Here is a 22,377-nt window from a genome sequence, read left to right on the forward strand (position 1 = left end):
AAAAATGTTGTTTAAATATTTTTAGAGATTATTTACCAGAATGACGTGTAAAGTATCATACAAATTTAAAATTTCTGTGAATCGATCAAAAAAAAGCCTCATTACTAATGGAAAACAACTTACTTGATATTAACAATTCCTAAAAATTCATAAGTCAAAAGTTACTCAAATTCTTCATTTGATTTTTTCTTGAACATTTGTAACCATGGTAATCTACTTTTCAACAAAATAACTCCTTATTGAAGTTTGGCGCATTTTCTGGGACATAACATCAGCCCAATGTTTTTCGATGGAAACATAAATATTCATAGGATTTTCTAAAATGTCTGGTTTTTTATTTGAGGCATAACTGATGAAACCTGTAGTACAATCTAATGCTTTTGCCTAGTGGTCAACTTACAAAGGGTTTTTTACAATACTCCAAACCAAAGCAGCTGTATATTAGTGGTCAAGATAGAGAGGTGGTCAAGTTACAGAGGTTTTCCTTCATTGTATAAGATAGGACTAATTCCGTTCCTGACATGAGCGGTCAACTTAGACAAGTGGTCAGCTTACAAAGGTGGTCAACTTTACAGGTTTTACTGTATATGAATTTGTGGCACAATTAGTTATGAGCGCATTTTCAGATACTTTGTAGCAACATTTTGGGGTGTATTGTAAAAAACCATTTAATAATTCAAGAAAAGAAATATTCTAAGATTCAGCTAACAAGTTTGCATACCTGAACAGCATCTGCAGCACATTTGTTGGCAACGTCACCTGCAAGAGCTTTGGCAATGGAAGCAAAGTATGTATTGCGCTCGCCATTATCAGTCTGCCATGCAGCTTTCATCCAAGCCATTCTGGAAACTTCTATTCCTATTGCCATTTCTGCAAGCAAAAACTGTACAGCTTGGTGCTGAAAAAGACAAGTCACATAGAAATCTTTTCAATGGACTATGCAATTTGAAAGGGTTAAAATTTTAAAGTCTTCAAAAGTAGATTAAAATGGTTAAGGGAAAACAAAATCTAATTTTATAATGCAAGTTTCCCACCATACTTCGTTCACTGAAAAGAAAAACTGAAAGAGGTGAAATGGGTTACCAGAAGGTTTGTCCCTAATGGAAAAATTCTCTGCAAATAAAAATAAATTAACTGATATTCACTGTTAGCTTGGCACCAATTTTATATTGTCCAAGCCAAGCATATAAGTAATTTATTTACATCTTTTCCATTAATGCAGTATATATATCAGCATTTATAAATAAATGTATATTAGAAAATTTTTATTACATATTTTTTACCGACTTATATACATATGCAGTTATTTATTCAATTATCAATGTTGGCAGTTTTATATGTCATTTGTAACACATAAAGATATGTTGTTGTTGTTTTTTAAGCCTCAGACATGACATATTTAAATGAACTACGTTTTTTTATACTGCAACATCGTCTGTTAGTTTAAGTGTCTAAAACTCTTTTTGCTAAGTTGAAAATACAAATTAAGTGATATGCAAAAGATACATAGGCTACTTATATGAAAAATATTTATATGATGTACACAATGAAAGACAACTAAGCACAGCGGTAATTGAATTAAAAAATTCAGTTGAAATTGCAAACATTAATTCAAAGGAAATATAGGTAGTTTCTGCTTTGATTTTCATGCTTATTTTATCTGTAATGCATTTTCAGTGGTATAGTAAGATTGAGAAAAGCAATACCTCAGCTATAGGGCGACCAAATGTTTTTCTTTCAAAGGCATATTTTGTAGCTTCATCTAATGCCCTTTGTGATAGACCACAAGCAGATGATGCAACCTATTCAAATGAAAAATCTTAGTTTCTAATCTTAATGTATAACATTATCAGTAGCATAAACTAGTATAAGAATTTTAAGGTAAAATAAACAGCATTGCTTTCAAATAAACATTACATTTATACACAATTTTTTTTTTTATTTTGCTACTTACATTTTTAGCTTTGGTGAAAAAACTTTTCATATTACTGCCTGAATCCCATTCGGTTATTTTCCATTACAGAGGCTTAAATGATTCCATTTTTTAAAAAAGGGGGCAAGGAATGCTGGTTCATGTTGCCAACAACAGTTGGCATCATGCTAATATGGGAATTTCTGCTTTTTCAACAAAAACAAATACGTTGTTCCAAGGTCAAGCCTCTTGATCTAAGCCACACTATGCTTTAAATTTTTCTGACAAATCAATATAAATATTGTAACACTTATGAATAAAACAAAGTAGGGGCTATAGTTGTTTGGAAAAATTTAAACAGCTTTTCTTGCAAGCTCTAGTGCAATCAGTATGTGCTCTATTCTGTTTCTCCAGCAAATATCAAGTACCTTCTTTGTACTTCCATGCAATTGGGAGTTTAGGACTCATTAGCTCATTACGTAATCATATTTAGATTTCTAGATATTTTTCAGAATAATATATACCTTAAACTTGCATTTGAAATTTGTAGAGTTAATACATTTAAGTAAGAGAAAATATATAGACAGTTTAAAGTTTTCCCATATAAAATATAATTTAGTTAATTACTAATTGCCAATTCTATTTTTGTTTATCTCTCCCCCTCCCCCCCTCAAACAATCCAGGTCTACACTTCTAAGATAAAGTTCTAATGCATTTTTTAATCTTGAATTTTTTAAAGAAAAAAATATATTTAAGCACCAATTACAATTTTACCAACATATTTACTTACGGGTGGCCTAGTTTTGTCGAAAGCTCCCATGGCAATTTTGAAACCAGCACCTTCGGCACCCAAGACATTTTGAATAGGAACTTCAACATCTTCGAATGTGACTCCTGTTGTGTTTGATGCACGTTGACCCATATTCCACTCCTTTCTGCCTTTGGTTACACCTTTAGTGTCGGCATCTACAATGAAGCCCGTCAAAGCTTTGCTTGCAGGACATTTAGGGTCAGGATTTGTTCGAGCAAGAACAAAATACCTATATTGGAACGTCAGCAATTAATTTCAATTAATATTTTGAAAGATTTTGAATTTGACTTTAGAATGTAAAATTCTAAAATGAAACTCAGGCTGCCGTGTGCTATAAATTTTGAACAGCTTTGTAATAAGAACTATAATATAAGTGACTTTCCTCTTACTAACTATCTGTTTGTATGAGGGCATAAGTGGTGAAGTTGAACTGTCCTCTCAACCACCTTAGTTTTAATCAAACATTTAATAAGATTGAAGCTCTTCATGATTAAAGTAAAACCCCCCAAGAAAAAATAAATTGAAAATGGATAACACAAGTGCCAAAAGATCACCTAAACATAAGCTAAAAGGTAAGCATTGCAAATTTAAACACCATTTTATAACTTTTGCACAGTTTTAAGATTTTTCTTGTTATTTTTATTTTTTCTTTATAAGTGTCAACTACAGGTGGCTTTACCTTAGTTTCCAATAAAAATGCATCACTTGACACAATGGTTATATTTAATGTTCTAATCAAACAATTTGTAAAAATGAAGACAAAGTCATGACTTCAATTATTCCTTCATCTCTACTTAGTATAAAATGAAATCTACAAAAATCGTCTGTGTGTTTGAACGTGCAAAACTCAAGAATTACCCGATCTATTTTGCTGAAATTTTCAATTTGTTTCTTTAGGTCCAGAAAAGGTTTGCAGAGCAGTTTGAAAAAAAATCCGATAAAAAGTTTTTTTATTCTAATTTAGGCCCAATTTTCAAATAAATTTTTTGAATATGAGGGTGAAAAATTATTTGCACATATTAATATTATGTATCATTAGAAATAGAATTTTCTATGTTCTACAAAATTTGTTTCAATGCTCTAATTACAGCGGGAGTTAGTTGCTTTTTTAGCTTGAATTTTGGTAAGCTTAGCAGAAATTTAGGCACTACTTTCTTCATTAAATAAATCAATAAAAAATGAAGGAACTGTCCTACAGTTTTCTTTTTGACACCATTGGGAAAAGTACCATTTTTTCCCACCAGATCTATCTCGACTTATGGTCGAAAAACTAAGCTTCATCTCTAAAGGGAAAAAAAAGTTACAAGCATTTTTAAATCAAGTTCAAAAAATCTCGTCTCCATTCAAGTTGTTAACCATTTATTTTCGCATTTCCACAAATACGCTTTTTGAATCTGTTGTTTCTACCCACCTTCCTCATTTCAAAATCTCAAACTTATTTTATTTGGGTTTCCATGGTTACACTTTTTAAATCTTTCTGATTTTAATTACTTTAAAGTATTTTAATACCTGTCGTCATTGTTCGGAAGGGAAATTTTGCATGATGTTTTTTTTATTTAAGCCTGATTGTTGAATATACGTCACTTGACACAATTTTTATTTTCAAAGTAGACCAAGCAAAGCTGGGCAATGCAGCAAGTATTTATATATTATACTGCAGTGCTATGCACAAGAATCATATCTGCAACTGCACTTTTTATCAAAATCGAATTTTAGTTACTAGGTGGTTCTTTGTCACATATTCCATCTAAATACAATGATTTGCGGAAATTTGTCAATAGGAAATATTATTGAAAAATTCTGAAAAAGTTGCCATTGAACCAAATACGTGGAAGTGCAAAACTTTAAACAGAAATTTCTCATTTTGAAATTTCTGCAGTTTCAAAATGAGAACTGCACTGATCGTATTCTGCAGTGGCAGATACGACTTTTGCACTTAGCACGGCAGTATACACTTGCGTAAAATTTAAACCATTATACCATTTTAAGTATTTTTTTCCCTCTTGAATACATACAGGATTTACTTTAAAAATCTCACAGCCAGTACAAAAAATAACGATTATTTTTTTAACTTATATTTTTTAAATTAAAGCAGAAAATAAAAATCTTACCAGTTTGCAACACCACCATTTGTAATCCACATTTTCTGACCATTGATTACATATTTGTCGCCTTTCTTTTCAGCCCTAGTTGTAATATTGGCAACATCAGATCCAGTGCCAGGTTCAGTAACACAGTATGCCTAGTGAGGAAAAGGTAACTATAAACTTTGGCAAGAAAAAATATATATATATATATAATTTAAAATGTAAGAATACACTTAAAAAAAACAGATTGCTGAAACTGCAATGCTAGAACATCACTTTTCACTGCATTTTTATCAGCTAAAAGTGAGTTTTCATCATTTAGAAGTTTTCCATAAATGATGTGTAACACTTTCTTTAAACATTTTGACCCCCCCCCCCCTCCTTTCCCAAAGTGTCCCACTTTGTCACATGTCAAGCAGATTTTTCAAAACATATTATAAAAAACGTGTGATGTCACATATCTTGTCATTCCCTCCCTATTTTAGGTACAAATTCACAATACCACCAACCTCCCTAAAAGTGCGACATCATTTGTGGACAACCCCTTAAACAAAGCACATCATTATCTAGAAAATTATTGTAATAAAGTATTACACGTTTCAGATATGCCATTTTGAAAATATGTATTTCAATTCAGTTTTTAAGAAATAAATTAAAATGCTATTCAATACATCTTAGTAAAATTATAACACTGTCAAGTCCCAATCTTCAACACAGAGAGAGCCCCCTTGCCTCACAAAATAGGTAAAAACACTCTTTTCTTTCCATAGAAAAAGATTTGAAAGAGCCTGGGATGGTTCACCCGGAACTTCGGATTTATGTTTTGTAGATTCAATACCTGTTCTTATTAACGATTGTTCTAATTAAATCAAAGATTTATTTAAAATATTTTTTAATTACATTGATTCAATTTTACATTTTAGATCTAAATGGAAACCTCCAAAGATTGGCCCCTCTTCCATTTATCATATTGAGGCAGTGCTAGCTGCCTGTGGCTTACGGTTATTAATTAATTGTTACAGCAACATTTAAGACACTTCTTACAGTCATGTTGTCATGATCACTTAGAGGGTTTCTCCACAACCTGCAGAACATGTAACAAGGAGAAAGTAAAGATTAACGGAAATTGTCAATTGAGGCTTTCTTTCTTTCTTTCAAAGCTAAACATGGTTTTGACTAGGCTGATACATGAAATACAAAGCACTGCAGACGTAAGACCCAGTCAGAGTGAAAAATTAAGTCCTGAAACAGCATGTCGCTGTGAGCAATCAGATTACTATCAGCATAAAATAATACATTCATGAAATCACGCATGGGTTTTTATTTCTGTAATATAATAAAAGAAGAGTCGTCATTCTAATGAAGTGTAGCAGCATGATGTACTTAAATCAGCTTAAGCATTTCAACTCCTAAAGGTAAGTAAAAGAAAAGTCTCTAAGATGAATGAAGCTCTTAATTTGAACTTCAACAGAGCACGGTAGATGTACAGTGTCATCCTTTGCTACTTCGACTTTCGCAGCTTTACTACATGGTGGTTTTTTTCCCAATAGTGTAATTAGCCTTATGGACTCGTGTAAATTTTTTCCAACAAAAGAAGAACAAAGTACCGTATTTTCCTGCGGATAATCCGCGGATTATCTGCTAAAAAAAGACAAAGGTGCGGATTATATGCAGCCTCGGATTATCTGTGATTTTTTTCCCTCTTAACACCAACGCATTGAACCTCAATATTTTTACAGATCGAGTTCGAGACCGTACGCCGACTGAATGTTGTTTATTTTACGATACATGTATGTTCTTCTTCGCTGCCTGCCTGTATGTTGGTTACTTTACGTTGCTTGAATGTTCCTCTTGGCGATTCAGGTCATGTAAAATAAGCAACATTACAGTGAAATAGGTAGCCATTTGCACAAGATTAGACCGTTTGCTCCTTTGCCTTGACTCTTTGTTTTTCAAGTAATTAGCGTACTATAATCAAGATTTCAAGAAGAAATCATTATATTTTAGATTATATTTCAGATTAATTTTGATTATGCCTTCAAAGTAATTACCTTTTCACGTTTTTAGTTTAGTTGCTCAAATGGTATGTTAGATTCAAACTTCATCTTTTTACATCGTATTATCCGCGGATAATACACCGCCACGGATTAGATTATACGAAGCTTTTTTTCTCTTCATGCCGATTTTAGGACCTGCGGATTACAGGCCGCCCGCGGATAATACGCAGGAAAATACAGTATGTCTTTAAAGTAAGGTAAGCTCTTCTGAGGGGCTGTATTTGTACTAGTTAAAGGAGTGGAGGTATAAAATTGCCGAAGAAAGAGTAGGGAATCACTATCTCATTTTAACTGTTAAACACTAACTGAAAAATATAAATCACTGTATTATTACTAGGGGATGAATACATCTGTAAATGGTGTTCAACAATGCACTAGTTTTTTAAGTTTTATATGTAATACCTTCAATGAGGAAAAATGTAGAGGAAGAACGGGGGTACATACGGTCAGTAACTGGCAATTAATAAATCATCCAACAAGTTGAGCTATTTTCATAGATTTCTAGTAGTGTGTAAGAACTGCATGTGTGAGTGTACTTTATTTCCCAATATAATTAATGTGATATCGATTCCGTCTAATATATCTCGTTTTCTCATATTTTGTGCAATATATTAAGTAATACAAATGTAATGGTGGCTAAGGGTGCTGTTTTATGTCTAATGGGCTCTAACTCTGTTAAAAACCTATTTAAATTGTCACAAGCAAAATTAATTGAATCTAATTAGGAAAATATTCGGTTTATAAATATAGAATCTTACTTTGCTGAAATTCAGTTATCGGAGTAAAGTCTGGAATGAATTAACCATGATAAACGAGGATTGTGGGTTGACTGTAGGTACAACTTGGATGATGAAAATATAACATAAAAATTTATTCATGATAACAAAAAATTCAGTGAAAAAACTTAAAGCAGCAGTATTGGAAGGTGACAGAAAAGCAGAAGTTTCCTACAAAACTATGAGAGTTGCAACTCAATTCCAAAACCAAAATACATGTGTTTTAGGTATTAATGTAATTATTAATGTAAATGCATATACTTACACACATTAACGGCTCCTTCGTAACTCGACCTAAATATTCAGTCTTTTGTTCCTCATTACCAGCTAATATTACCGGTGCTTGCTATTAAAAAAAAAGCATAAAAATACAAAAAAATTTTGTTTAAAAAATAAATGTAAAAAATATTTTGTGTAACATAATTTACGAATAAAACTTAACATTTTTATGAACACTAAACAATTATATCTTGCAGTTGCATTTTTTTTTTTTTTAAATAGAGTAGAGTCTCGAAAATCAGAAGTTCCAGGTTCCGCTTAATCCGAGGTGCTTCATTTATATTTTAAGTTTCATTTCTTGGTAGCTAAAAATTTGATTTTCATTAAAATCTGAAAATAGAAATATTTTACAGCAGTAAAAAAAATCGATTACGTTCAGTAAATATTAAAAGTACAATTAGAGGTTGAATATGATGTTTTCGTTTCTTTGCACATACAAATACGTACCAATATAAAGAAACTATTTGGTTAAAATTCGTTTAAAAGCAATTAAAAGAAAAATATGAAGTTTGAGTGACATCTTTTTTCGTGAAGACAATAGTTGTTTTTCTTGATATAAGGAATTAAAAGATGCTCCTACTTATGTCTTCCAAGTTATGTACATGTGGAAACATTTTCTAGATAATCCAAGTTTACAGTAATCTGAGGTGAGGTGGGCCACAATTAGCTCGGATTTTTGAAACTCCACTGTATTAAATTTTGGCACTGGTAGGGTTAAAAAAAGGGCAATACAAACGAATTTCTTTAGAGTAGGTTAAATAAATAAAAGAATGAAACATATTTTCAACAGGAATGTACTTTTGATAACAGATAAGAAAAATTAAACATATCTAACTCCAAAATCAGCGTAAGAAAAAATATCAGTCTTATTCCCAAGACAAAATTGCAAATATAGCATACAAACATTTTGGTGGATAAGAAACATCTATTTCAAGTTTCTCCTTTGACTTGGGCCACTCCATGGGACGGAATGGGACATTTGGATTAGTTTTGTCACTAGAATTTGTTTTATAAATGCAAATAATGCAAGATAGAAATTTTATTTTGGATAGCAACAGTAAAGATTTTTTTATAAGAACTATGTAGAACATCAAAAGTTAGTCAGTTCTAAGAAAATAATTGAACAACATGCAATAAAATGCCTGTGGATTTTATGTGGTGGACAGGGATTTTATTGCATATTCTTCAATTATTTTTATTTAAAAACAATGACTTTTAATGCTGTATGTAACTCTTATGACTGTAATTCTCCTTATTGTTGCTATCAAAAATAAGATAAAATAAACTTAACTCACTGCAAGTTCATTTGCTACAATGGCAGTTGTAATACCAGTGCATGCATAAGCTAACTCCTCTGCAACTAAGCAACCTTCAAATAGTGTCACACCAGTGCCACCTAGTTAAAAAAAATTACAAAATATATCATCATTTATTTAAAAAGAAAAACACAGCATAGTGAGAAATTATGCAACCACAATGTATTTTTTACTCAAAATAGTGAAGTATTTCAGGTTGAATAGCTCTTATGGGTTCGTGTTTATTCTGTAGGGAAATTCATTTTATATTTAGGTTATAATTCTTATGTCCATAGCTAGTGAATTTGTCATTGGTGTTTGTTCATTAGAGTCAACTGTTAATTATAGCTTTAAAACATTCATAATTCAAATTGATATCAGTTATTTTTTAAGCTTTATTGTCTTGCAACAAGAGAAAACTTGCTCAACCAAGGAAGCTGGGCGAACAATATCCCAAGTGTTTGCTTAGTGAAACTATCTTATGGATTGCAGTTGGCTACACATCATATACAAAGTGTTCACAAAGTAATGCATTGATTAAGAAATTTATTTTTAAAATTTATGCATAATTCAAACGACCAGCAACAGGCTCTGGGCCCAGCTAGGCTGGTCCTAGTCAATTAATTAGTCCCCAATGAAGATCAATGGCCCTCTTAAAGCTATCCACTCCCTTGCACATTACCGCCTCTTCCGGTAAGCTATTCCAAGTGCCCACGACCCTACTAAAGTAGTAGTTTTTCCTAATTCCCAAGTTAGCCTGAGATTTAAATAGCCTAAAACAATGACCCCTCGTCCTAGCTGCTTTCCCTGCAAAAATTTAATCCATTTACATCTTTAATTTTGACAAATTTAAAACACTGAATCATGTCCCCGCTGACTATTCTTTGCTCCAGGCTATACATGTTAAGCCTATTAAGTCTAGTATCAATCTAAATCTGAAAGTCCCCTTACTAATCTAGTTACCCTTCTTTGGACCCTTTCCAATACAAAAATATCTTTCTTCAGATAAGGCGACCAAAACTGAACAGCGTACTCCAAATGAGGTCTTACTAAACTCCTATATAAAGGCATTCGTTTTTTAATTTTGATTTTGATCTTATCAAGTTTTCCCCCTATTGGTACAGCATCAGCTAAAACCATGTAGGTGGTGCCAACATCGAAAATTGAAAATGATGTTTGTGAAAGAAAAAACTCCCAAGGGTGATACCAAGAGGGTTATGAGTCAACCCTGCAGAACTTTCGGTTTTAAAAAATACTGCTAGTTATAATATGACTTTATATCCATTTAAGAACTGTTATGACCAGGGTTGGCTTTTTGCCGGCAGAAACTAGTGTTTGCCATGCCAATGGCAGAAACTGGTTAAAACCGGTAAAAACCGGCAGAAATTGACAAAAACTTAAAAGAGTCTCTAATACTCAAGTAATCACTAAATGATATTCGTTTAAGTAAAATAAAAAATTAAACTTCATTTCATCATTTAAAAAAATAAAATCCTGTGGTAGTGCGCTTGATTTAGTTCGAAATTGGAACTTTCCAATTGCTGATGCTCGTAATATTTGGATTCATCTAACAAAGGATGAAAAATCATATCGGTGCTTAGGAAAGAGCAGTGACATAAAGGATTAAACAGGCATTACTGCTTGTGATTGAAATTAACTTGTGATTCAAGAAAAAAGTGCCAGAATTTTACTTGCCAATATTAACGTAGATTTTCTATCTAATGTCACAGCTTTGCAAAAAAATTTGCCACATTTCTCGAAACTTATTTTTTTCCTCAAATTTTTACCATTACCCCAGTTACTAGTTGGTGCAGTTGAAAAAAAAAATACAGTAGAGGAAAGTTTCACGAACATTGCTTGTTCCTTGATGCATTGCCTGCTAGCTCTTCTGTTTGAAGAATATTCTAAAACTTCTCATTTGTACCTATTAAATTGAAAAACTGCTTAGATTTTAGAAACCACCTTTTCCAAGGGGCAATTGCAGGATCCAAACAATGTAACATTTGGCTTTGAATTGTGATAATATTGTAATTAAATTGTGCTCTGGTTGGTTAACAACAAATTATTTTCTCCATGCTTTTTTTATTGTATGTCAATAATTTTTTGTCATTTTTTGAGTTTTTGCCAGTTTTTGCCATAATAATATAAATATATTTTATTGGAAATACAGCATAACTTAGATTTAACGGTACCAGATTTATTGATTTCATCAATTTAATGATGCATTTCACATTTCCGAGTTCGACTGAATTGAATGTCTATGCTCCTCAATTTAACGATGTTCTTGATTTAACTACAACTTTTTCCAGTACCTTGACAAACATTAAATCAGGGTAACTGTAGTTTTTTTTTTTTTTTTTTGAATTGAATTTCTTTTATCAATGGAAGACTTTATGAACAACCTGTAAAATGAAAATTTTAGTCTCTTACAAGCAATTACTAGTATGGAGGAAATTGTGATCTAACTGTCACTCCAATATTTTAGTGTTCCAAATCACAAACTATTAGTAGTTCATAGAGGACTGTTGTATTGGACATCAAAAAAATATGTGAATCTAGAAGTGGACACATTTGAACTTCCTACTTTGTGCAGGGAAAGATAGTTTTTAATGAGTTATACACAGATTACAAATTATCAATCATAACTTTCATGATACATGGATATGATTTGTTTGGTTGTGGCTAGATATTTCTTACAGATAATTCTTATAAGTCCTTTAAACTTGAAAGACTTCTGATCAAAGAAAAGATTTGATATTTTGGTGTCTATGATGCAAAATAGAAAAGATGTACCAATTGAAACAAAAGACAAAAAGACTCCACACTCTAGGGTATCCTGTACTTACAACTATTTGTGGTTTAGCCGGTTGGATGGGGCCCTGAAGACAGCTCTGATTTTTAAATCCAGACCAGAAGCCAAGCAATTTCTGGTCCAGCAACATAAGATGTGTTGATTTTTTTGGATGAATTTGTGCAACGAGCATATTTAAAATACCCCGGTCACCATTAACAAACACTGAGGAACTTTGACAGGCTAATATCGAGCCTGGGACCCTTCGGTTATGAGTGTGATGTGTTACTGATCAGGTCATCTCGGTGTAGGCAAAAAGGCTAGCTGATCACATGCCAAAAAGATAAGATATCTGCTTTTAGGCAGAATGGTAAAAATGCTGGTAGCAGGCTAATCTCCATCTACAATGCTGATGCTATAGACAATAGGTACAAGTAATAACAATAATAAAAACTACTCCTTAGGATGGTAATAAACATGTCAATTGGTAGTAAACAAATCAGGTTAGAGTTTGTCACAAACTACTAAATAAGAAGAGATAAGGTAGCTCAGAATTCACAAGAAAAATATACTATAAAAAAAAAGAAAAAGAAATCTTTTGACATTAAAAAACAATCAGTTTGAAATTTTGATTCTTAAAAAGAACAATGAAACTTGTGGTTTATAAAATTTTCATTGTTATCTAATAAAAAAACTTTATGAATTTTCGAAGATATGAAATACGTTCCAAATCGAGCTAACACTTAGATGTCCCAATGACTTAAACATAAAACTAAAATTAATGTGTCAGGGGTGCCCCCCCCCTAGGGGTGCCATGGCGCAAACTGCGCCATCAAAAGTTTTAGGTGGTGTTTTGAGTGGTTTTTTTTCTAATTGGGGGGAGCTCTTGCTTTTGGGGGGGACTCCCCCATATTGAGAGGATGCACCCTTGCCCTTAGGAGGGGGAGCACCCCTAAATATGTGAATTAATTAAGTTGTGAAATAAACTTACCATATTTTTGTGGGACTGTTGCATTGACAAGACCAAGATCCCATGCCTTTTTGATTATCTCTGTGGGATACTGCAAGAAATAAACCAAATTAATATAAAGATTCTTGGCATTGGTTTTCTTTTGAATCCTATTACATACACAGTATCTTTTACAAGATAATTTAAGATTTCACATCAAAGGAAAAATTGATATAATTTCACAGAAATCAGAGAACAAATTTGAATAAATGTCACTGAAAGTGGAATGCATAAAAACTAGAATGCATTTTTTTTTAATTTTAGGGTTGGTTGGGGTAAGTAGAACCTCTTTCGAAAACGGTTCGTTTTTGAAACCTTATAGAAAGGTTTTGAAAAAAAAAATTTAAACTTATTGATTTATTCTATTTTGACATTACAATTAAACAACACTTCATTGTTGTTCTCTAAAACAATTTCTTTAAATATTCTTAACGATTATATTTTATTATATTACAGATGGGTGCCCCGCTTACTCCATAATAAGGGGTAAGTGGGTCACCCCATTTCATTTAAATTTAAATCAAGCATATCTAAACAAGAAGTTCCGTCTAGAACTATACGAGCCTACTTTCCCATATACCCATACTACTTTGTAGTACCTGATCAATATTCTCAAAAATAGCTAAAATCGCAAATTGTTTCAAACATATTTTTTAAATATTTTAAGCTAATTTCAAGGAATAAAGTATTCCTCACTCATCCAAATAAAACAAAGCAGCTAATACACTTTTTTCCATTAAAAAAATTCTTTAACAGCTTTCAAAACGAAAAAATCATAATTAAAATTAAAAGGCTCATTAAAATAAATATATCATATCAAAAAAAAAAAAATCGTTACTTTTTCCCCTGTTGCCAAAAATGATTTTTTAAATGAATTAATGCACTTACCAAAATAAATAAATAAATAAAAAATCGTCTGTGCATATCTTTATGTAGAAACATAAATGACTTTATTCGCCGAAATTCGCCTAAATTAAAACTTTAGCGTGAAAATAAAAACAAGTCATATGAACAATAATTATTTCACAGTTAAAACCATAGCTGCGGAGTCGGAGTCAATCTCACTTTGGGATAAAAGAGTCAGAGACGAATATCCAAGAATCGGAGTCAGTCATTTGTACGTGCATAAATTTTTGCCAAAGCTATGAAGTCAGAGTCGAAGTCGAGGAGTCCGATTAATTGTCGGGCACAGGAGTCAGATTTGGAGTCAGGTGCCCCTAAATTTTTGGAGTCAGAGTCTGGCATCGAGAGCTATTTCTAACAAAATTTATTTGAAATAAATCCGCCTTCAAATACGGAATCTACATTGACTTTCAGTTTCCCCGTAGGCGCTAATGTTAAGGGATTTGAACTATTCAATATTGAACGGAAAATTGTTCAAATCAAAAAGATATTTTATATGCAAGTTTTTCATCGAAAGCTTTTTCCTACAAAGTTCGTTTGAAGCAAATTCGCCTCACAGTTCGGAATTGCCTTGAATTTCCGAACTATTAATTAGGCGCTAATGTTAAGTTTTTTTGAACTGTTCAAAATTGAACAAAAAATAGTTCAAATCAAAAAGTGAAATATGGGAATGAGGTCTCCTCACCAAGATTTTTAGAACAAAAAAAGTTTGTTCGAATCGGACTATTCATTCAAAAGTTATTAGGGGAGGCAGACAGACAGACCGACAGACATTTTTCCCCATCTCATTACCCTACCGTATTTTCCGGCATATAATCCGCGGATTATCTGTTAAAAAAGATGCAATTCTCGGGGTGCGGATTATCCGCCGCCGCGGATTATACGACATTTTTTTTTTTCATTTGTGCGCAAGGACAAAACTTTCCTTGGGGAATCACAGATGGCAGCACAAGTCCGAAAATTTAAGAGAGCTTTCTTTCAGTCGTCTCGTATGCGCATGCGCCAGTGCCGAGTTGCAAAGAGAACATTCGTTCCTACCCCATCCATCCATTCGACTAACCTACCTTCTACTTGCGAATTTGTAAAACGTTCTTCAACAAAATGGCTACGAAACGTGCAAGTTACACGGCCGAGTTTAAACTTCAGGCAGTTCAAAAAGCCGAAGAAATTGGAAATAGAAAGGCGGCAAGCCTTTTTAAAGTCGATGAATCAAATGTGCGGCTGTGGAGAAAAATAAGGAGAAGCTTCTTTCTACCAATAAAAGACAGAGGTCCGACCGGCATGGGAAAGCCGCATGGCCGCTGCTGGAGGAGCGGCTAAACCGCTACGTATTAGATGAGAGGGAGCAAGGCCATCCTGTTTCTACGGTGAAAATACGTGTGAAGGCTCGCAGCATCACTCAGGAGATGGACATAAAAAATTTCAGCGGAGGAGCGACATGGTGTTACCGTTTTATGAAAAGGTATAACCTGACGATGCAACATCGCACAACGGTTGGGCAGAAGCACCCTACTGATTGGGAGACAAAATCGGTGAACTTTATCAAGTTTTGTGAAAAGGCTATTGCCGAAAACAAATTTAAACTGTCGCAGGTCATCAATATGGATGAAGTGCCACTCTCCTTCGACTGCCCGCCAAATAGGACTGTGGATTCTCGTGGCGTGTCTAGTGTACACGTAGTTACAACTGGCCAGGAAAAATCCAATTTCACGGTTGTTTTGTCCTGCGCCGCTGACGGCACCAAGTTTCCGCCCATGCTCATTTTCAAAAGGAAGACTCTTCCAAAGGAGAACTTCCCTAAAGGAGTTGAAATCAGAGCTAATGAGAAGGGGTGGATGAACTCCGAGCTAATGATTTCGTGGCTCAACACGATATGGAGACGGCGGCCTGGCGCTTTTTTTCAGCCTGCAGCTCTCTTGATTATGGATTCTTTACGGGCGCACTTGAAGGACGACGTTAAGAGTGCGATGAAAGTTGTTTCGGCGAAACCGGCAATCATCCCCGGAGGTCTGACGAAGAAGAATTGCAACCTTTGGATCTCGGGGTGAATCGCTCTTTTAAAAGCTAAGTCCGGGGCCATTGGGAGCGATGGATTTCGTCAGATCGCCACACATTTACAGCGGCCGGCAACATTAAAAGAGCATCGTATGCTGAAATCGCCGAGTGGGTCAACTCATCGTGGAATGCCGTCACCCAATCCACAATAAGGAATTCGTTCCGCAAAGCTGGACTTTTATGTTCCAATGAAAGTGATTCCAGTGAAAGTGACTCAAATGTTACACTAAATTTGGACTTAATGTCTGTCGACATGTTAGGACTTTCTGATTCCGAGTCAGATGCATCTAGTTTTGATGGTTTCATGTAAATAAATGGTTAAATGTAATATTTCTGTCTTATTTACAAACCTTATTTTACAGATGGAAGAAGTTAAAGGTAGGTTCTATTTTATGTATTTCTGCTGCATTGTTTTATATGCGTTTTTTTGTTCACATATTTGTTAATAAGAAACAAGTGGAAACTTGGGTTTAATTTTAGTAAAGTAAATTGCTTTTAGACATTATATTCACGAATCCTGAACATGATTTAATCTAGTCTAATTATACAAGCTTAATATTTGCTAATTCTGAATTTTGTATTGTAAATAAGCTTTTGAACGGATGCGGATTATAGGCCGCCGCGGATTATGTGCCGAAAATTTTCATTTAGGGGAATAAATCGCGATGCGGATTATACGCCGAATGCAGATTATATGCCGAAAAATACGGTACTTTCCAATTTTTAATTTTTCGATATTTAATTATTTTATTTATATTTGACTTTTTGTTTTTGGCGATATTTTTAAGATGCATTAAGCCTTCTTTCATGCTTTTTTCTTCTTTTTCCGACTTTTAATGGGAAAGTAGGCTAAAAACAAAACAAAACAAAACGAAATTAATTGAAAGCCTATAGCTACATATTTTAGCACTCATCAGCCCGGCATAGGAAAGTGACTGAGCTGGAGATGGAAAACCTCTTAAGGAAGCCAAGAGTGCGAATGACTGAGCTGGCGGTGTATTTCACGTATTTTTGCTATCAGGGTTCATACCCTTTAGGCAGAAAAAAATTCAAGCACTTTTCAAGTACTTTTCAAGGTAAAAAATTTTGTTTTCAAGGCAATATCATAAATTTGTACTAAAAATATTGTATGCAGATTTCATTTACTACAAACACATAGAAATAAGGCAATAATACAAAAAAGTATAGGAAAACAAAATTGCTTTTTCTACAATGAGAGACACTTTGGTGAAAAATCTACTGCGTTGAAAGTTTTTCTGAAAATGTTTGAAAAGTTTGGTCATAAAGAGAAGCAGATACCAAGAGGTTTAATTTTGAGGTTTTTCAAAGGTTGCAGCAGTCAGAGGTTTGTATATTTTCTAGAATCAGCAAATTAATACTTTTAAAAAAAACCTTTCATAAGTGCTTTTAACTTTTATGGGAAGAAACTAAAATAGAGAGGAGTTTTTGAAGTCACTCCCCCCCCCCCCCGGTTTCAACATTTATTTCCAATATCTATACAGTGGTTTATTACAATATAAGGGCGGTTAGGACAAAACACTACCCAGAAAGTTATTTCAGTTTGCACTATTAAGTTCTAAAAATATTAGGTTTGCAAATCATTTATAAGTATGCAAATCAATTATTCGTATGTATTTATTAGCTGTTCAGCCAATAAGGCATTTCAACTGTCCTCGAGTAAATTTAAAAAATAGGAAGTAAGAAAAGTTTATGAAAGTCCACAGTACAGTCTCTACACCTCAAAATATACAAAAGCAGCTTAAGCAGTGATAAATAATCTGAATGCAAATTTGAGCCTATTCAGCTTTCATTGATTAACTTGCAATAGACAATAAATGTGCAAGTTCAGATTTATAGAGCCATATTTCGAAATTGAAAAGATTCACAAGAAGTTGACATATATTAGAGACGTACCGAGTACTCGGTAACTACTCGGTACTCGGGCTACTCGGTCAATTTGCCGAGTACTCGGTACTCGGCCAAATTCTGATCAGATACTCGGCCAATACCGAGTAGTTGCAAAAAATTGAATATTGTCCAAGACAGATACTAAAATTTATAAAAAAAGGAGCAAGCGTTATATTCTGAAATCATTTACAATTAAAATTTATAAGTCAAATTTAAATTTTGAGAATAATGAAGTTTGTAATGCTTCAATGGAATAAATCTTTATTTTAATGTCCCCAAAGTTAAAACTTATTTATTAAGAATTATGCAAAAAAGATAAGTATAGAAAATATGGAATTTTTATACTAAAAATGGATTTTTGCTACAAACAAAAATTAGTTATAAAAAATGAAAAAATACCTTTGCTTAAAAAATAAAACAACCTTAAAAGTACAGTGCAGGAACACTGCAGATATGTGTTTTGGCGTTACAAGGAATTCCTTTTTCAATGCACAAAATGGGAGCTCGTAGATTTAAAGGCATCCGACAAAAGTCGGATTTTTTCGTCGAATGTCTTTACATTTTTCACATGTTATGCACTGAAAAAGACGTTCCTTGTAACGGGGGGGGGGGGCAGAAACACGTGTCTGCAGTGTTCCTGCACATTTGTTTTATCTGCTTTTAAAAATTATTTATGTTTGGCGGACTAGAACTATTAATTGATTGGTGTTTTAATTCCAACTTCATTAATCATACCTTTTATTTATTTTTAATTTAAAAAATATTTTTTTTGTAAAATTTTTGACACTAACAAAATTGTTTATATAATGCGTAGTTAAATTTCAGCAGGAATTTAGTTTTAAAAACTATTATATAGACAAGGAGGTCTGTACTACTATTCCAGTAAGTTCAAAATTCGTCACATGTGTGTCGGTGTTTCTTCTTAAAACATAATTGGTATTTGGTAACTCGACCGAGTAGTGAAAGGCCGAGTACTCGGTACTCGGCCAAAGTGCTACTCGGTACGTCTCTAACATATATTATGACAAAAGTAGTTTTATTTTGAGAAAAAATGGGTTATTGTTGAAATTAGAATTTAAATTTAGAAAGGCAATAATATTCAGGTGTTCATAAAAATTGACCTGAAAGTTTCAAAGAGCAAAATGGGGCTAGGGGGGGGGGGGGAATAATTTTTAAAACTAAGACCCCTTTTACTTGAATATACATATGTACAACAATAGCTTTTGCTATGCATACAATTCATAAAATAGTTTATTAAGTCAAAATATTCTGCATAGAAATACCATGTCCAGTGCCTGTTGATAACCAGCCACAGGCACTGGGCCTAGCTAGGCTGGTACTGGTCAATTTATTAGATCCAAATGAAGATGAATGACCCTCCTTAAGCTATCTACCCCTTTGCTGATTAAAGCCTCTTTGAGTAAGCTCCAAGTACCCACAACCTTAATAAAGTAGTAATTTTGAACATTTGAGGAAAAGGAGAAAATTGGAGATAAAAGCATAAAAATGAACACTACTGGATTTCAAGTGAATAATCATAACACAACCACCCCTGTTATACACCTTATTTATTTTAGCAGATATAAAAAAATGATGTACTTATTAATAAAATTATATAAATCAACTTTATGTTTAAAATACAAACTTTAAGTTAATTTGTTAGGTGCTCAACTGCTGAAATTTAAATTTTTTTTAAAAAATCTGTTATGACCAAAAATTAGGTAAAGATAATCATTCAAAATTGCAAAAATAAATAAGCAAATAATTAAACAAGACCAAGGTAATAAATTCTTTAACTCTTTAGTTATTAAAATAAAAAATAAAATAAGCTAATCTGATGTAGCAGTGTCAAAATAACTACTAATTGCCAAAAATATAAAAATATTTACAAAATGCAAACGGATTGAAATCTCAAACAAGGGAAGCAAATTTTCGCGAATTAAGTTTAATGTTGTCATGTTTCCCATAAAATAAACTTATATTTTACTGAAATTAAGCATAAAATATGCTAATCTACGGTAGCAAATATGAAAATAACATCTGATTAGTGAATATATTTAAATATTTGCAAGATGCAAAAAGATTGAAATTTCAAACACGAGAAGCAATTTTTTCGCAAAGTCCGAGTTTGTTCGACGTGGCATGTTTCCCATGAAATAAATTTGTTTTTTTATTAAAATTAAACAAAAAATATACTAATCTAAGGTAGCATATGCAAAACTAACATTTGATTAACCAAAATATTTAAATATTTGCAGGATGCAAAAAGATTGAAATTTCAAACACAAGAGCAATTTTCCGCGAAACCCGAGTAAGTTCAATGTTGTCATGGTTTCCAAATTAATTTCTTTGTTAATTAATGAAATCAAACAAAAAATAAACTAATCTAAGGTTCATAGAACTAAATAAAAGGTTTACAGAACCCCAACATCAAAAAGCCGTGCAGTCTGCCAGTAAGAAATAAAACATACTCAAAGTAATTTTAAATAAATAACATTTATTAAAATATCACAGTATACAACAATAAACATTTGTTAAATACCAAAAATAATTTAGAGTGTACAAAACCCCCCAATAATCACAGAAATTTCAAAGTTAAATTACTAAATAAACACTTTTAGAAAAACGCGAAACATTTTAGAAAAAATTGTAAAAATGTCACCTTCCAGCGCTAAATGCGCAGGTTTACATTGCTGAAGACTTCTTGACCAAGTGTAATCAAAGAAAACTGTTCCATCATGCACCGGCCGATAGGCTTGCTTAGTTCTAGAAGAACCTCTTCAAATACCGGAAAGCAAACTTGGGCATCCACAGGAATCACACCGGAACTTTCTGGAACTCTGGTAGGAACGTCTAGGAAATCCAATCATGAAGGTCACTCTGAAGGACATCGATGATTTCAAACTGATGACAGTCCCACACCACCACAGGAGCACCGGTAAATCAATCCAGGTATTGGCCAAGTTTAAGTGTTAGGCCTAATTGCAATGAACTTCATCTCCAGCGAACCTCTTCAGCAATGTTGACATTTTTCCCTCCATATACTGGAGTAATTTAGAACATTCTTAAACAACAATTAACACTGAATAAAACTTATCTCAAGCCCAGCTTGAATTCAAAAACGTTGCATCATCAACGACTCGAGCGCGCCGCAACTTCAATCAACAACCTAGCACGGTTGCCAAACCTTCAAAGACCAATCCCTGATTGGTCAACAAAAAAATGGCAAGATGCCAATGGGGAGTAAACACAAACAAAAGTGAGCACCGAAAATATTTCAATCAACCTATTTATACGTTCTATGACCGCGATACGTCATCCCATGACACACCCTACTTTGCATTGGAGATATACATCTCAACTATTCCTGATTGAGTGATTTAACAATCTTTCTATTCGTTTTTTCGGCTCAAAGTAGCCAAAAACATCTCAACCATCGGGTGTTACGTCATAGGATGATTCCTATGTTGCACGATCATGCCCGAATCAATTTCAGTTATCCGCCGCTGGGACACAAGACGCGGAGTGGCAAAAACATATCGGAGGTAAGTTTCAAAAAATACTTTAACATTTGTAATTAAATTAAAAGCGCTCCAAGATACTGAATAAAGGCTTTTAAGCCCAACATGTTCCCCCCTCTTGGAGACTTTTTATTAATTACATACATGAAACAATTTAAATACTATATACAATATAAACATACACATGAGCTTACAATTCGAAAAAGTTATTTTTTACATTTCACCCCCCAATTAAAAATAATTCTGCATAAGGAGTTTAGACTATATTTAGATAATGGCTTCGTGAAAATGTCAGCTATGTTTACATTCGTCCTAACATATTCAATAGAAAACAATTTTTGTTCAATTAAATTTCTCAGAAAATGATATCTGACATCTATGTGTTTAGTTCTCGAGTTTTCAATTGGGGATTTCGAAAAATCAATAGTTGCAATGTTATCACAAAAAATTACAGTTTCTTTTAGTTGAAAACCTTCAATTCCTAAGTTGTTGATCTCATCAATTATTCTTTTCAACCAAACTATTTCTTTAGCCGTTTCTCCCAATGAGATGTATTCGGCTTCCATGGTTGATAATGAGACACATTTGTGTTTAAAGGTTCTCCAACTTATCGGAACTTTATCAATACAAACTATTGAACCCCCCATTGATACTCTATCCTCACGATTTGCAGCATAATCAGAATCTGAAAAACCTCTAATTCCGATACTGTTAATAGCACTTAAACTAAATTTATAGTTACAGGTGTATTTCAAATAGCCTAATAATCTTAAAAGAAAATCCCAGTGTTTCTTACCAGGATTAGCCTGGAATTGTGAAAATATATTAACTGCATATGAAATATCAGGACGAGTTTTTCCGGCAATGTATGCCAAGCACCCTAGCAAATTCCGGTACGGGAGTTTCTCCATCTCTTTGATTTCGTACTCAGTCTTAGGACAATCATCCTTGGACAAAACCGTACCTCTTGAAA

General features: G+C 33.2%; 1 protein-coding gene across 1 annotated transcript in view; it reads right to left on the bottom strand.

Moving 5' to 3' along the window:
• The window catches only part of LOC129230162 (medium-chain specific acyl-CoA dehydrogenase, mitochondrial-like), a 42,940-nt gene extending 27,536 nt beyond the window's left edge, over nt 1-15,404 (bottom strand). The window contains exons 1-8 of the mRNA XM_054864564.1: nt 15,390-15,404; nt 13,000-13,069; nt 9,218-9,318; nt 7,909-7,989; nt 4,835-4,965; nt 2,703-2,952; nt 1,707-1,802; nt 722-898 (exon numbers count right to left, since the gene is read on the bottom strand). Of these exons, the coding sequence (XP_054720539.1) occupies nt 722-898; nt 1,707-1,802; nt 2,703-2,952; nt 4,835-4,965; nt 7,909-7,989; nt 9,218-9,318; nt 13,000-13,069; nt 15,390-15,404 (921 nt within the window). The remainder of the gene's footprint in view (nt 1-721; nt 899-1,706; nt 1,803-2,702; nt 2,953-4,834; nt 4,966-7,908; nt 7,990-9,217; nt 9,319-12,999; nt 13,070-15,389) is intronic.
• Between the last annotated feature and the right edge of the window lie 6,973 nt (nt 15,405-22,377).

Source organism: Uloborus diversus, chromosome 9, assembly GCF_026930045.1.
Source record: "Uloborus diversus isolate 005 chromosome 9, Udiv.v.3.1, whole genome shotgun sequence".
Lineage (NCBI taxonomy): Eukaryota > Metazoa > Arthropoda > Arachnida > Araneae > Uloboridae > Uloborus > Uloborus diversus.